The 15,025-nt window shown below is 43.9% G+C and overlaps 1 protein-coding gene across 3 annotated transcripts; it reads right to left on the reverse strand.

Moving 5' to 3' along the window:
* Positions 1–10,127: 10,127 nt before the first annotated feature.
* On the reverse strand, positions 10,128–15,008 carry LOC123518670. 3 transcript variants are annotated; one of them, XM_045279618.1, is made up of 4 exons: positions 14,161–14,993; positions 12,484–12,619; positions 12,112–12,241; positions 10,128–10,464 (listed from the first exon to the last, which is right to left on the reverse strand). In XM_045279618.1, the coding sequence occupies exons 1-4, from the start codon at positions 14,910–14,912 to the stop codon at positions 10,379–10,381; spliced, it is 1,104 nt and encodes a 367-aa protein (XP_045135553.1). In that variant the 5' UTR covers positions 14,913–14,993; the 3' UTR covers positions 10,128–10,378. The 3 variants fall into 3 exon arrangements, 1 of the variants encoding a protein (XP_045135553.1); XR_006678861.1 differs by lacking the exons at positions 10,128–10,464; positions 12,112–12,241 and adding an exon at positions 13,712–13,781 and having other exon boundaries at positions 12,563–12,619; positions 14,161–15,008; XR_006678862.1 differs by lacking the exons at positions 10,128–10,464; positions 12,112–12,241 and adding an exon at positions 13,693–13,781 and having other exon boundaries at positions 12,583–12,619; positions 14,161–15,008.
* Positions 15,009–15,025: the final 17 nt, after the last annotated feature.

Consider the following 15,025-nt stretch of genomic DNA (forward strand, 5'->3'; position numbering starts at 1 on the left):
TGCCTTGCTACTCCTGCCCTCCCTCACCCGACATCACTTGGCATTAGAAAATACATTATAAGACAGTTGATGAGGTTTGTGTTGATGATTGTATATATGTATTTAAGTAAATTGAAAAAAAATGTAGTAAAATATTTATAGAAACAAAATTGCAAGAAAAATTGAGAGAGAGAGAGAGAGAGAGAGAGAGAGAGCAGATACCTGCCGAAAAGATCATTTCTCCCAGTGAGGTCTAAATCACTGGTTCAAGGGTTGCTGTGAACTTTTCACTAAAGCCTTTGTGTCTCACAACACAATAACGGGGCAGCTCTAAAGACAACTCCTTTTCCTTTACGGTTCACGGAAAACTACATGCACTACAGCTACACACACAGCCTTCACTCAAAATGTAAAAATGAATATGGCGGCTCATACACCAGCCTCGAAGTCCCTTTCTGGGGAAGGGGCCATAAATATCAACGTGGAACTGCTCCAGCAGTATCAGCACAGGCAGGGCCGTCTCTAGCTATAGGCGGACAAGGCGATTGCCTAGGGCCCCCAAGCCGCCAGGGGGCCCCCTGGGTAGCTTGGAAAATTTAAATTTCCTAAGTTACCCAGGGGCTCCGACGAAAAATTGAAATCTAGGGACCCCCCAAACAGCATCTTGCCTAGGGCCCCCACAAGCTAGAAACGGCCCTGAGCACAGGTGTTTGAGGTAAATGGCAGTATTTATTTTTTTTTCCTCCTAGTTTCTCTATTTTCATTTTCATTACAAATCTGGATGCTGCGTCTAAGTGCGCAACGACTTAATATTTACTCTCATGACCACGCTCTTGAACCTTCCGAGTTATCCGCCATCTAGCTACGACTACAGAGTCACTCTCTATCACCCTCTAACTGAATTTATATGTGCTGTCTCACCTTCTCTGACTGGTCTATATGAAATTCTTTGACTACTCAACTCCCGGAGAAAAATTTGTATGCCTTAAGATCCAACTCACTGAGTAGGAGATGCGGGTCGCAAGACAAGGGCGGGGCCGCGTCCAGGCCCAACAGTATGCCCGCACCCAAGCAGAGTGGGCCGCATGTGGCCGCTCTCAGGCCCGAAGGATCACTAAAACGCGAGGTAGCCCGCCAGGTTTTCTGCCAGGGTAGCGTATACTTGTTAACACTGAGAGGAAGTTCTCGGCGGAAGCAAGAAACCTCAAGAAACCTCCTCACTGCGGAGGTTATGAGTCCCCTCCCGAGGCCAGAAACTGGCATTGCCACGCCCGCTGCGACAGGAGCTCGGCCAAGGAGGTTTAGTTGGAGAGGTCTGCGGTACCCAGCCCATTCACCTTGCGCCTGGTGTAGGGCTTGGCCTGGGCTTCTTTGCTAGTGTGGGTGAGGCTTTCTTTGAAGGCAAGGTGCAGTGCCTCTGCCTCTGTGAGTCCGTTAGGCTGGTTGCCATTGTAGGCCGTGGTTCCTCTGGCCTGACGCTTCACCTGCACTAGTGTCGTCTCAAGGGGCTGGTATGGGTCAGCTTCTATGCTTTAATGTTAGCGAGTGGTTACGCCAGCCTGGAGGGGTATACCTGGAGGGTCACCTCGCCTTCTAGTAGAGTGATCCTTCGGACCTGAGCGCGGCCCCATATGGCCCACTCTTATTTATACCATGTGAGCTTTTCACGGAAATTCATGGACAAAAGGGGATACTTTTTGTGGTACCTCCTATCTCAAAGCCCATCCGCTAGGAAACCGTTGCCCCGAGTGAGGAAGCCCAACCTACACTCGGACCGTGGACAGGATTCGAACCCGTGCGCTTGGAGACCCTTCGGACTCCAAAGCACGCATGGTTCCACTGTACCACGGCGGCACTCTGTCCGGTTGCGGGGATACTGTTGGGCCTGGGCGCGGCCTAGCAAGGCGTACCTCGCCCTTGTCTTGGCGACCCGCTTCTACTGAGTGAGCTGGATCTTGCCGTATACAAATTTTTCTTTGTAAAGAACCATGTTAACGCTGAATATTTTATTATTATATTTCATCGGAGTTGAGAGAGTTTGACTCTCGGAGGCACAGTTTCTGAGATCAATAGGATCATGTCCATAACTCTTTCGAGGGCATGAAAAAACATTATTGCGAAGGAAGTAGTCAGATAGGGAGGAGCAGGATGAAGAAATCCTGAATCATCTAAGGTGGAGTTTTTAGCAAAGGTTTTATAGAAGAGTTCAACGTTAGATAAATACGTCGGTAGTGATACCATCAGGTTGAAGTAAAGGAGGAAAAGATAAAGACACAAAGTTAATGGAGATGTTTTTGGCTGGGTGCCAGGTCTCGAGGGGAGTTGTATCTCGAAAGAATTTGAATTTTTTCTGTTAATAAAGGAGTTTTGTAATACATAGTTGGCATGGACCACTAGAAATATAAGGCACATGAGATTCAAGTGCATGATGGAAGGCTTAAGTACCATTCGTGGACCACCTCTCTATCATGTATATAGTACGAGAATAGCCTGAGTTAAGCCGAGGTTTGGAAGGTATAGACTGAGAGAAAGAGTGAGGAATGTACAGTACTTACCTATCCCTCCATGCCAAACACTATCACCTCTATTATAGTCTCAACAGACAGAGACGGGTCTTTAATTGACACTGAAACAATAAGTCATTCCAAGGAAAACCAACATAATACCTCCTCAGATCCCCCTACTTTCAGAGGCAAAACGCCAAAGGAGACTAAGAGAGCACAAAGTTCTTGCTCGCCAGCAGACGCCAGACGCCGAGAGACGATCACAATGACCACGAGAGATGGCAAGGCATCATTATGACCATAAGCACACCAAGAAGGGCCACAGTGACGCCAAGAAGAGCCATGAAGCCAGGAACGGGCTTGAAGACATCCACACAGAGCCGCCACGGCACAGCATTCTCCTGGCTCAGCAGCTGTGCCGCATCACATATCCTAATACATCGGGTTACTTCAGTGTTTGTCACTCTTCGACAGTGCCCCCTCACCGTCGGATTTCCCCTTCCTTCCCTTTCCCTTCCTCCCCCTACTGTCCCCGACGTGTCCTCCCCATTCGTCTCTTTCTCTTCTATTTCTTCACCCACCCCTTCCTTTCCCTTCAACAGGCCCTCCCTGCCCGTCGGCCCCTCTATTCTTTTCTTTCCTCCTCCCTCTATCCCCGGCGCGCCCTCCCCGCCCGATTTTTTTCTTTTCTAGCTCTTTTTTCTGCCGGGCACCTCCCTTCCACCACCAATCTTTGGCGCCTCACCACTGCACTTCAGTAAAAAGAATCAGTTGTCCCAGAAACAGTCTCCAGTCCAGCACCGCTGGCATGACCCACCAACACCTGTGAACCTCCTGTGCTGCCGGCAGTCCCCGTGAAGGCCTCTCTCTCTCTTACTGCCTGATACACTGTTTCATGAGGCCATCAGGACGCGTTACTCGCTTCAGACACATGCACCTTCATCAGGCTGCTCTGCACACGATGCCTACTCAACCAACTCGGGCTCATTCCATGAGTCTTAACAACGCACTGCCCTGCCTGACCCTACACAGCACACACGCGGCATGCAGCAGTCGTCACCCTCGAAATCGACAAGAAAGCGCCATCGCCACCTCCTGTCATCACGAAGGTGGCGCGCCGCTACTCCACGAAGTCCAAACCAAATCTTCTTTCTCTTCTTGACCTTCTTTCCTCCTTCATTCCTTCCCTTACTTCTTTACTTCCTTCTTCTTGCCTTCCCCGGCACCTCCTTCAAACCGAAGAGCGGCACCTATCTTTTCTTCTGTCTTTCCTATCCATATCCCTCGCTGCAGGGAGTCCCCTTGGCACGGTAGTGGAGCTTGAGGCATGGTGCGGAGAACCTCCTTTTGCTGCTTCTGTCTCTGTAGGGTCGGTGTCCCTCGCCAGTAAAATAAACCAGTCTTTCTTCACCTATGACTAAACGTATCGCAAAAAGTTATGAAACTCGGTGTTCGTACAACTTATCTCTTTATATCTGTCTCAACTTCCTTTGCTTTCTCTACTGAGTGGTCAAATTTGTGCACTTTTCCACAATCCAGCACTGTTCCCTCCACCACAGCCAGGCAAAGTTCCTTTTAGGAGATATTTTCTTGGTATCCATCTCTGTTCGCTTTCTTTCTCTCAACCTAGAGAAAAAAAATAAGCCGATATATATATATATATATATATATATATATATATATATATATATATATATATATATATATATATATATATATATATATATATATGTTTATTTATTCATTTATCTTATTATTTCTTTTTTTCAAACTACTTCTCCTACGACTTTTATCCTTCTCTTTCTGTAACTTCATCTTAAGTTTCCTTTTGACCGTTCTATTGCTGCTTTATTAGACGGTCATACTTCTAAATCTATTAACAAAAGCAGGAGGAGGAGAAGGACGACGACGACGACGACTACAACAACGACGACGATGACGGTACCCATCATGTTAAAATAAAAGACTCATATAATAACAGTAGTTTCTCTCTCTCTCTCTCTCTCTCTCTCTCTCTCTCTCTCTCTCTCTCTCTCTCTCTCTCTCTCTCTCTCTCTCTCTCTCTCTCTCTCTCTCTCTCTCTCTCTCTCTCTCTCAAATATAAATGAGAGAATACCGTGGTGCGTCCAAGCGAGTGTTGGCTGCATTGCTTATGGACTAATTCCCACTGGAGGAGAGGGAAGGGCTGCTGGTGGGAGAAAGTATCGCTGTTGCGGGGCCGAAGTATAATGGTTTATTCATGAGGTTATGGACACACTCCTGTGTTACTTCTGGAAACCTTTGTTCATGATTTCACCCTTTCGCCACACGCTACACAGCACGCGACACCTCCATGTTGACACGGGGTATGGAGGAAGGGAGAGTATTGCAGCGTGTTGCCAGTGTTAATTGTTTTCTTTCTATTGTATTGTTTCTTCTCCTGAAAACATATATATTGCTTATTATGTGGCAGGAAGAGAAGCAGCAACAAGACACTTGGCAGTTGCTCTAGAATATAAATAGATTAATACTGCGTATTAATCTATTAATATGTAAGCTTGGCCCACCATTACATCCATAATTTATCTAATCTTTTAAGAGTTTCATGGTAACTCTGCACCAGCAACCTCATTACTGAGTTTTTTCCTTTATCTACTATATCATATGAAAGTTTATTTCTTCTTAATACTTTTCCTTTAACTTTTCCCTAGTCTTCTCAGCCCATTAGGATTTTGTTTTTACATCCCTCTTGCCCCTTATGCCAATTCACCCCGTCTACGCATATTATCTTTTATTCTACAATCTTCCAAGTTCTAATGAATGTAAATTTAAAAGATCTACTCTCTTCACGCAAAGAATATTTCTCATCATATATCTTTCTTGTCATTCTTTCCTGGAATTCTTAAAACCTATATATGTAGGTTGTAATATGAGAACCAGAACTACACATCACACAGTATACTCTAGGCTCTGATCAATGCCACCTATGATAATAAAAAAAAAAAAACATGGTTTCTAATATTCTTATAAAGACGAATCCTGATTAACTTGTTTTATTTTGGGCCTTTGTGGATTGTTTTCTTTGACGGAGATTTGCCACAACCTAGTACTTTTCATATGCGCTTAATTAGTACCTTGCATATGCTAACAATTACTTCATTATATATCTGTCAATTCATTTCTCTTATCCAACTAAGTCTATACAATGGAATTCAAATTAATTAATATAGGTTATAGGTATCTTAATGTCGCTACTAATTTTATGATCAAATTCACTAGTTTGTATGAAAAATATTAATGATCTTAAAACCAGCCCCTGTGATATCTTACTCTGCTTTAAAGGTACTATAATCAGAATTTGCTGTCAGCACCAATCGTAACCGATCCAGATTTAAAACTTCCCGTGTCTTTTACCCATAGAAATCCAACAAGTTGTAATGACTTCCCCGTTTTGAAGCCATGTTGTGATGATCGACCTATGTTTGTATATAAATGATTCTTAATGTTTAGACTCATTAACTTACCTTCAATTGAACACACGCTGATTGGACGATAGCTTGACAATCTCTCTCTCTCTCTCTCTCTCTCTCTCTCTCTCTCTCTCTCTCTCTCTCTCTCTCTCTCTCAGGATAAATAGACACCACTAATTCGGTTATCAAATATATTATTCCACGTAGTAAAAAATATGTAGTATATGTACAAGGCACTGGACTCGCCTAGCACACTCTGGAAGAACGGACATTTAAAGCTCATTGTCATACACATACTGATTATTTTACTTGTACTGCATCCAATTACTTGTGATTTTTACGATTAATTTATCTAGTTTTTGTATTCCAAACTCATGTTTGTGTTTCGTGAGGCATCGTGTCCTGTCTGGAATCACAACAGCCTAAAATATGAGTGGTGATAGTGTTTAGTGGTCAGAACAGTCGGTTATCACAAGAGTAAACTGTTTCACCTATCGATTCACTCCCCTACTCTCCTCAATCCCCACTCCTCCTCCTCTCTCTGACGTTTATCGTGCCTAATAACGCTTTTTAATTAACGTGTTACACCACATAACATGGACACCTACTACGCTCTATACATATAAATATTCACGTATACATATACATACCAAGAATAGCTACATACACGTACGTACATACACACAAATACACATCTTTAAATATCTACTCTGATATATTATGTTATAGATGCCTTTAAGTTTGGATAATATTCTATGTAAAATAACTATATATGTCTATAGTCTATACGAACACATACAATCATACGTACACGGATATATAGCGTAACAACTAACAATACTTTAATTGCACCTCAGGAGGGCCATAGGGTGACCGCCGAGATAGGAACCACTGAATCAACATCGTGGCAAGTCTTGTGTAGGGGATAACACACACACACACACACACACACACACACACACACACACACACACACTTAAGAAACTAAAATCACCAACATTAGAGGATGGTTAATGAAAATAATAAGTACAATCCAGCTATATAAAGGCGCCGAAGATTAAGAAATGATTGATATTATCTAATCGTACTTTGACTGTCACCATCAAGAGCAAGAAAGCACGAAATGATCTTAGATAAGGCTATACAAAGAAAAAAAGAAAAAGAAATAGAAAAAAGTTGAGATGATTAAACTTTCCAGGTAAGAGAAGAAGAATACGAGTATGTTAGTGGGATGTATGACAGAAAGGAGTCCTCTTTAAAATTTGTAAAGAAAACATATGCAGCTATGGTGGTAAAAAGATAGTTATAGAAGAAGAAGAAGAAGAAGAAGAAGAAGAAGAAGAAGAAGAAGAAGAAGAAGAAGAAGAAGAAAAAGAAAGAAAGAAAGAAAAAAAAAAAAAAACTCGAATGACGGAAAAACAAAACTAACGTAATTCTAAAATAAGACAATAATTCCGAATGAACAATTGAATACGAAAACACCCCCCACACACACACACACGCACACACACACACACACACACACACACACACACACACACACACACACGCACACGGAAACTTTCAGTGGGTGTTGCAGAACAGGGAATCCTTGAGTGTGCACGCCACGCCTTCTTAGCTGTCCTAGCACACAGCTGCTGCAACCAGTCAGTCAGCCAGTCAGTGAGGGTGAGATCGTTGCATGCGCAGTCACGTCAGTTCCGTAAGGCAACAGACAGGTGGTAAAAACATCACGCGCTCAGCAACGAGGACAGACTGGCAGACAGATTAAACCTAACACGCTGTAGCACTCACGGATTTGTTACAACGAAAGACACTAACACAATTTTTCTTTAATCATCTATGCATGTTTCTTTATGCTGCTTATTTTTTGTGACAAACTATCTTATATGAATATTTCTTAGAGAGAGAGAGAGAGAGAGAGAGAGAGAGAGAGAGAGAGAGAGAGAGAGAGAGAGAGAGAATCAACCTCCAAGTCTTTCTTTCGTCTGTGTCTCCAAGCATACACCTTTCACGCTGCTCCAGAGGGTAATGACGGACGCGCCCATACTAGTCATAGGGTTAAAAATACCGAAGGACTAAGAGCATTACGACACGCAGCAGTGATGACGAGAATAAAATTTATATGAGACGGAACTTACGCTTTCTACTTCCCACACTCTGAACATTTTGGGTTCTCATAAGACTATTTCTTAAGGCCACGAAGATGGTAAATTGGATTCTCATGAGTGTTGTTCCCACTGATGAGGCAAAACACTTCCTGATCATCACTAGGATCGTGAACGGCAACGACGCCGAAGAAGACAAAGAAGAAGAAGAAAAGAATAAGAGGACGAAAGAAGACGAAGAAAAGAAAATAATAGTATAATAGCAATAATAATAATAATAATAATAATAATAATAATAATAATAATAATAATAATAATAATAATAATAATAATAATAATAATAACAATAATAATAAAAAGAAGAAGAAAAAAAAGAAAGGAGAAAAGAATGAAAGGAAGGAAGAAAGAAAATTGTGACTGAAAAAGAAACGCTTAGCAGATTTAACTAGTCTTCAAAATAGCCGAGATTAGACGCGGACACGTTTAAATGCTTGAGTAATAAGACCCTATCCATTACGACGAGAGACACAACAATTACCATATATTTTCCAGGACAGTACAAAAATACAACCAGACGAAAATACTCGCACTTTAGAGAAATAATCCATATATTGTGTCGCCAGTGTTATAAGAATAGACAGCTTCGTAAGGGCCAAATAACATGTTGCTGCTTGATCTTTCTTTGTGTTCTTTGTTTGGATGGCGGTGAAGGGAACGTGGCGTGAGGAATTTAGTCTTTTTATTCCTGATTAGCTTTGCCTTATGGAAGTGTTCAGGGTAGTGTTATATAGTTCAAATATCTCATCGTGTGTTCTCTTCTCCGCTGTCCTAATTTATATTGTAGAAACCAAGACCACCCGATCCTTAGAATATATGCAATAAATAAAAATCTATACACAGGGAATGAAATATGTATACGTAGGAAAGGGATCCGCTCGTGTATACCTCTACTATACATACAGTGGTCGGTTCAGACGGAGTATGGTGGAGGGAAGATGACAGCGTTTGGTATCAAGAGACAAATTCTTAAGTGCAAGAGAGGATCGATCTGCACCGCTATGAAAGATGCAGTCACTCAGCCTCAGACATGAACACAGGCCGTGTCACACTGACGGAACCGAGATTTATGGTCCCCAATTCTCTTCTCTATTATCCAGTCCAGTCCAGTAATGGTGATGGGATAAGCCTTTGCAGCGGTTCTCTTTCTTGGTTAAAGCCGCGCGGTGAAGGACAGACTGACAATATTAACCTTGACAGAAGACTTCCCCAGGTAAATACAGCCTTAATAATGGGAAAGATTCGAACTTTAGGTAGCGAGTCTAGTCTTCCGCGGCCACCTTGATACACATAGAAACGTCTGGAGCATAATACATGACGCCACCACCCTCAAGGTTATCCACGGCATACTCGTATCTCCTTTTCTGCAAATCCCCTCAAATAATTATTCTTTGTCTGCATGCATTAGTCACGCAGCGGGTCAGTGAGCTTCTTGTCCTGGTTTCCTTCTGTCACCAAGCAATTTATTCATCAATAATGCTTATAACTCATGACAAGAATTACTGTGTAGGTGGATATGCAAGTATCTCCACCGTGACCAGAACCGTTGATTCTCCACGTGATGTGCCGTTCTGACAAAAAAGCAGCGATGACTATACAACGCTCGTAGTGGTCCAATAACCGCCAGTAAACTCTGGAACTCCCTACCTGCTTCTGTATTCCCATACATCTACCTATAACCTGAACTCATTTAAGAGAGAGGTTTCAAGACATTCATCTCATTCTTTTAGCCAACTCTCGATCCTGTTCGGAGACTGGCATCTCAGTGGGCCTTTTTTGTATAATCATCATCTTGTTGCCATTTGCCAGTTTCTCCCTCCTACATAAAAAAGAACAGAGCTCCTACCACCTCCTCCAACGAGTGCAAGAGAATGAGGTATATGACAGGGATCAAATCACTGGCAGGACTCTCACGCTAAATGCGTTTCCCGTAAGTGCCCTACCTGCCACAGATTCGATTCCTGTTGATTATCTATCTCTTCACGGTCACGTTATCCGCCCTTGAGATCAATCTCCTAAAGTTTCTGTGAAGTGTCCAAAGAGGGAGAGTACAGCAGTAAGACGTGGATGTACATTAAGGCTTTGTGGGTGCGGGGTGGTGGTGTATAGAATGAAAACTTTATATACGGACAATAAACATAACTCTCTCTCTCTCTCTCTCTCTCTCTCTCTCTCTCTCTGCAAACGAACCCATTCATCCCCTATCAACCAAGGCAACGAACACTTCAAGGAGCAGGGGTACCAAGGGTCAAGAATCGCCTAGACTGCCTGCTTACTTCTCTCAGTCATACTCGGAGCCCAGGGTGATGGAGAGGTCGCCCTCGTGGATGTGGGTTGTGTGGTACCACTGGTTGGTGTCCAGGAATACTGCAAACCAAGAAAACAACTGAGTCAGACGTTCTTACTTCAGTCTGCAACTCTATCTCTGCGTCTCCCTCCCCTCCGTAAAGGTAAACACTGAGAGAGAGAGAGAGAGAGAGAGAGAGAGAGAGAGAGAGAGAGAGAGAGAGAGAGAGAGAGAGAGAGAGAGAGAGAGAAATGTGTGCTTTGTGTGTAGGTAAAAATGCATGTTTTACTATTGTTACAGCTGCTGCTTCTCCGTACTAGTGCTACTACTACTATTGCTACTACTACTAAAACAACAACAACAACAACAACAACAACAACAACTACTACTACTACTACTACTACTACTGTAACAACAACAACAACTACTACTAGTACTACTACTACTACTACTGCTACAACAACAACAACAACAACAACAACAACAACAACTACTACTACTACTACTACTACTATTACTATTACTACTTCTACTACTACTACCTCAAAACAACATGAACAAGAACAACAAACTTACTATTACCACCACCATCACCACCACCACCACTACTACTTCTACTACTACTACTACTACTACTACTACTACAAAACAACAATAACACTGATACCACTACCACTGATACCACCACCACCACCACCACCACCACCACCACCACCACCAACAACAACAACAACAACAACAACAACAACTTCTACTATTACTACTTCTATTATTACTACTTCTACTACAACTACCATTACAACTACTATTACTACCTCTACTACTACTACTACTACTACTACTACTACTACTACTACTACTATTACTACTACCATTACTACAACTACCATTACTACTACTATTACTACCACTACTACTACTACTACTACTGCTACTTTTACAAAACAACAATAACACCACTACCATCACCACCTACAACAGCAACAACTATCATCACCACAACTACAATAACTACCACCACCACACACACACACACACACACACACACACACAGGCACGTTACGGTCCCTTCCCTACACAACCCTCCCCTCCCTCAGTTAGTTAAATAACCTCACGCAAGAGTTTTCTCAGACAATAGTGTTGACTTAAAGCACCAGCACTGAGTAGAGGCCTGGAATGTTTGCCGCGGCTTAAGTTAATGGGGTGCTGAACCTAAAGGTGAATAAACCTCCAGACAAGGAAGAGAAGCAACTCGTGGCGAACTAAAGGGAGTATGAGACGGGCCATTGATCCAACAGCCAGCCCGTAGCTAACAAACACCGAGGGAGAAATTATTATGGTATGGTACAGGTTTTTTTTCTCTCTTCTCTCTGTTTTATGTGCGAGAATGATAAATGGTTACACACACACACACACACACACACACACACACACACACACACACACAGAGAGAGAGAGAGAGAGAGAGAGAGAGAGAGAGAGAGAGAGAGAGAGAACAAATAAAAGAGGGCAAAAATACAAGAAAAGAGGAAGAAAAATAATGATAAACTGTGTAAGAGAGAGAGAGAGAGAGAGAGGGGGGGTGGGGGAGGTCTTAATGTTATAGAATAGCTACACAGGTGCACAGTTTTGGCTAAATGTACACCTGTATGTATAATGAAGCAGTTTTCGTTTAGGTATTAGGGATTATTCAGAGCTCAGAACATTAACGTTTCACAGCTACTTACTAATATCGCCTCTGTGTACGGTGACGTTGAAGGGCTGGCACTGGGAATGGCACTCGGGCACGGGCCTCAAGTACCACGTCTTAGTGCCTCTTATCTGCGCCTGCCAGGACGGCCGTTGCACGTAGTCTAGCTGGAGAGAGAGAGAGAGAGAGAGAGAGAGAGAGAGAGAGAGAGAGAGAGAGAGAGAGAGAGAGAGAGAGAGTGCGTGACTGTCTTTTCAAAATGCATCAACCTAATTATACAAAGTTTCACGTGAGCCATTAGCATTCGTTTCAGCTTCTGCTTTCATACATAATTAGTGACATTACAGTTATTAAAAGTACAAAGACAGGAGGTGACGGTTCAGTCCGGCTAAATACAAACAGTACTTACGTGCCAGGCAGCCCCCGGTCCCGGACACCCCATGAATATCCAGTCCAGTGCTGAGGACTCCGAGAGGGCCGGGAGGAAGGAAGGGCGGGGAGCTAGTTGCCTCAGGACGCTGCTAACCCCGGGGGAACAGTTACTCCTGAAGGGGAAAGCTATCATGTATGGGTCTCTCTCTCTCTCTCTCTCTCTCTCTCTCTCTCTCTCTCTCTCTCTCTCTTAACAAACTCCCAGAAGAATATTAGACACTGCTCGCGTCTTCTGAATCATTTCCCAAGCATATCTTCCCTGCTTGTACTCTGAATACAATGCACAAAAACAAACTGGAGTAACCTTGAAGCAGACGGTGAGGTAAAGCTTGCGGTTTTAAAGTTGTGTGCTGTCTCTTTACACACACACACACACACACACACACACACACACACACACACACACACAACACAACACAACACAACACACACACACATAACACAACACAACACAAAACAACACAATACACACACACACACACACACACACACACACACACACACACACACACACACACATACACACACATCAAAGGGCAATTAAGCAACATGCAAATGTATAATTAATAACCATAATTGAGGAAATGGGTAGGGAGAAAAGTGACAGGGAGGGGGGCAAGCAGGCTTGTGAGGGCGAGAGAGAGGGAAGGGAAGGGAGGAAAGGAGGGAGGAAAGGAAGGAAGGGGAAGGGAGGGCACGTAGGTACAGTCACATTGATTCGCGTGTCTCAACTACCACCTGCCGGGCCCACCACGCCCCTCCCCTCGCTTCGGGCTGGGCGGTCCACCCTTCGCCTCACCCCGGAAGAGGATCACAACAGGAGAGGAAGTGACCCTCACCGGCCACCCTCGCCACCGTCACACAATGATCCACCTCCCCTGCAGGCCACACCGCCGGGCGCCACATCCTCTGCCAAACGCCCATCCCTTGACTGTTTTCCTGTCACCCTGGAATCTCTCTCTCTCTCTCTCTCTCTCTCTCTCTCTCTCTCTCTCTCTCTCTATCTATCTATCTAGCCACATCCGAGTTAAGGTAATGAGTTGGCTAAAAAGAGCATGCGGTCTGAGTATCCTATACACAGAGTACCGAGAAGAAAGTGTACGTACACGCAGTAGATTTGGCAAGCATCATAAAATGAGAAAAGAATTTGTTATGAAGTGGAAAAAAGTTAAATGAAGCACTGTACCTTGAGATAGTTTGTTCACCTGAAGATAATTGGTGAGAATGAGAAGAGGAGGAGGACGCGGTAGGTGCAAGCAAGGTCTTCAATGAACCCTGCTCGAGTGCAAGGGCAGGTCCCCCGACGAGGAAAAAGAGGGAGAATGGGTGAGTGTGAGGTCTGAAGTGGCAAGGATGGTGAAATGTCAGCGTGCGGAGATAATTTCCTGCCGTGGTCACGCTCTTGAAAAATGATCAACAGGACAGATAAAACAGGGAGAAGTTTGATAAAAAGATAATTTCAGAGAAGGGGATAGATAAACAGCTACCATTGCGCACACACACAAACACTTCACTTGTAGCTTAACATGCATGCCCACGTGCCTGTTGTCATGCAACTTTATGGTAGCTAAAATCTTATACACATAATAATATCCTATTTTCAACACGTAAACTCTCCGAATACTGTTATCATGTACAAGAGGCAGTCACTTACCAGCCAAAATACCAGTGTTTGGTGCCGGGTCGGGCGGCGGCGCGAGCAGGGTGCATGGCAAGAGCTGTCCTAAGGTCAAGAAACTCGCTACGGAAAGGCAAGAATTGACAGTCCTCTGCAACAGCCTCGTAGGATCCCTCGATACTGTCATATAAACTCCGCAGGAAGCCCACCGAAAACTTGTCTAGTGCTAGCCAGTGGGCGGCACCTCCCCTCACCACCAGCGGCCTTGAGAGGTACGCCCACCGTTCAAACTCCTCCCGCGAAATATTGGCACTTAGCTCCAGGGCACCGCCCACACCGCTGCACACACGCCCGCACTTGGTGGGTGGCCGAGTGGCTTCCATTACAATATAATTATTTCTGACCAAGCATTTGGAGGTAATCAAGTGGGTTTTAACAATATCACCGTAGTAACACAATATAACAGCTACCAGCAGCGCCACCAGAGCCCCCACACCCGCCCACTGGTGCCAGTGCCACTGCTTGGCACTCACTACTCTGGTGGAATCGCCGCATTTGCTTTTATCTTCATTGACACTATCATCTAACTCATTGTACTTCATCACCGTATATGCGGCTTTAATCTCTTCCGTGGTGACGCCCGCATCTCTAGCGTCCTGAACCATTTTCGTGCACAAGAGACGAAGCTTGGTGAGGGCGCGTGCCGCATCTTCCTCCAGCACATTGTTATTCTCTGCCATCCCCGGCAGCACTGGCCGAACGTGAGCGCTCGCGGCCCCGCCTCTCATACACCAGTAGTTACCACATCTCGTTTATTCATCACTAATATAATTCTGGTATTCTTCATGTTAGAGGTCAACGTTCATTTGTACCATTTACGTAATATTAGTGTCGGATAGTC

This window comes from Portunus trituberculatus, chromosome 44, assembly GCF_017591435.1.
Source record: "Portunus trituberculatus isolate SZX2019 chromosome 44, ASM1759143v1, whole genome shotgun sequence".
NCBI classification, from domain to species: Eukaryota; Metazoa; Arthropoda; class Malacostraca; order Decapoda; family Portunidae; genus Portunus; species Portunus trituberculatus.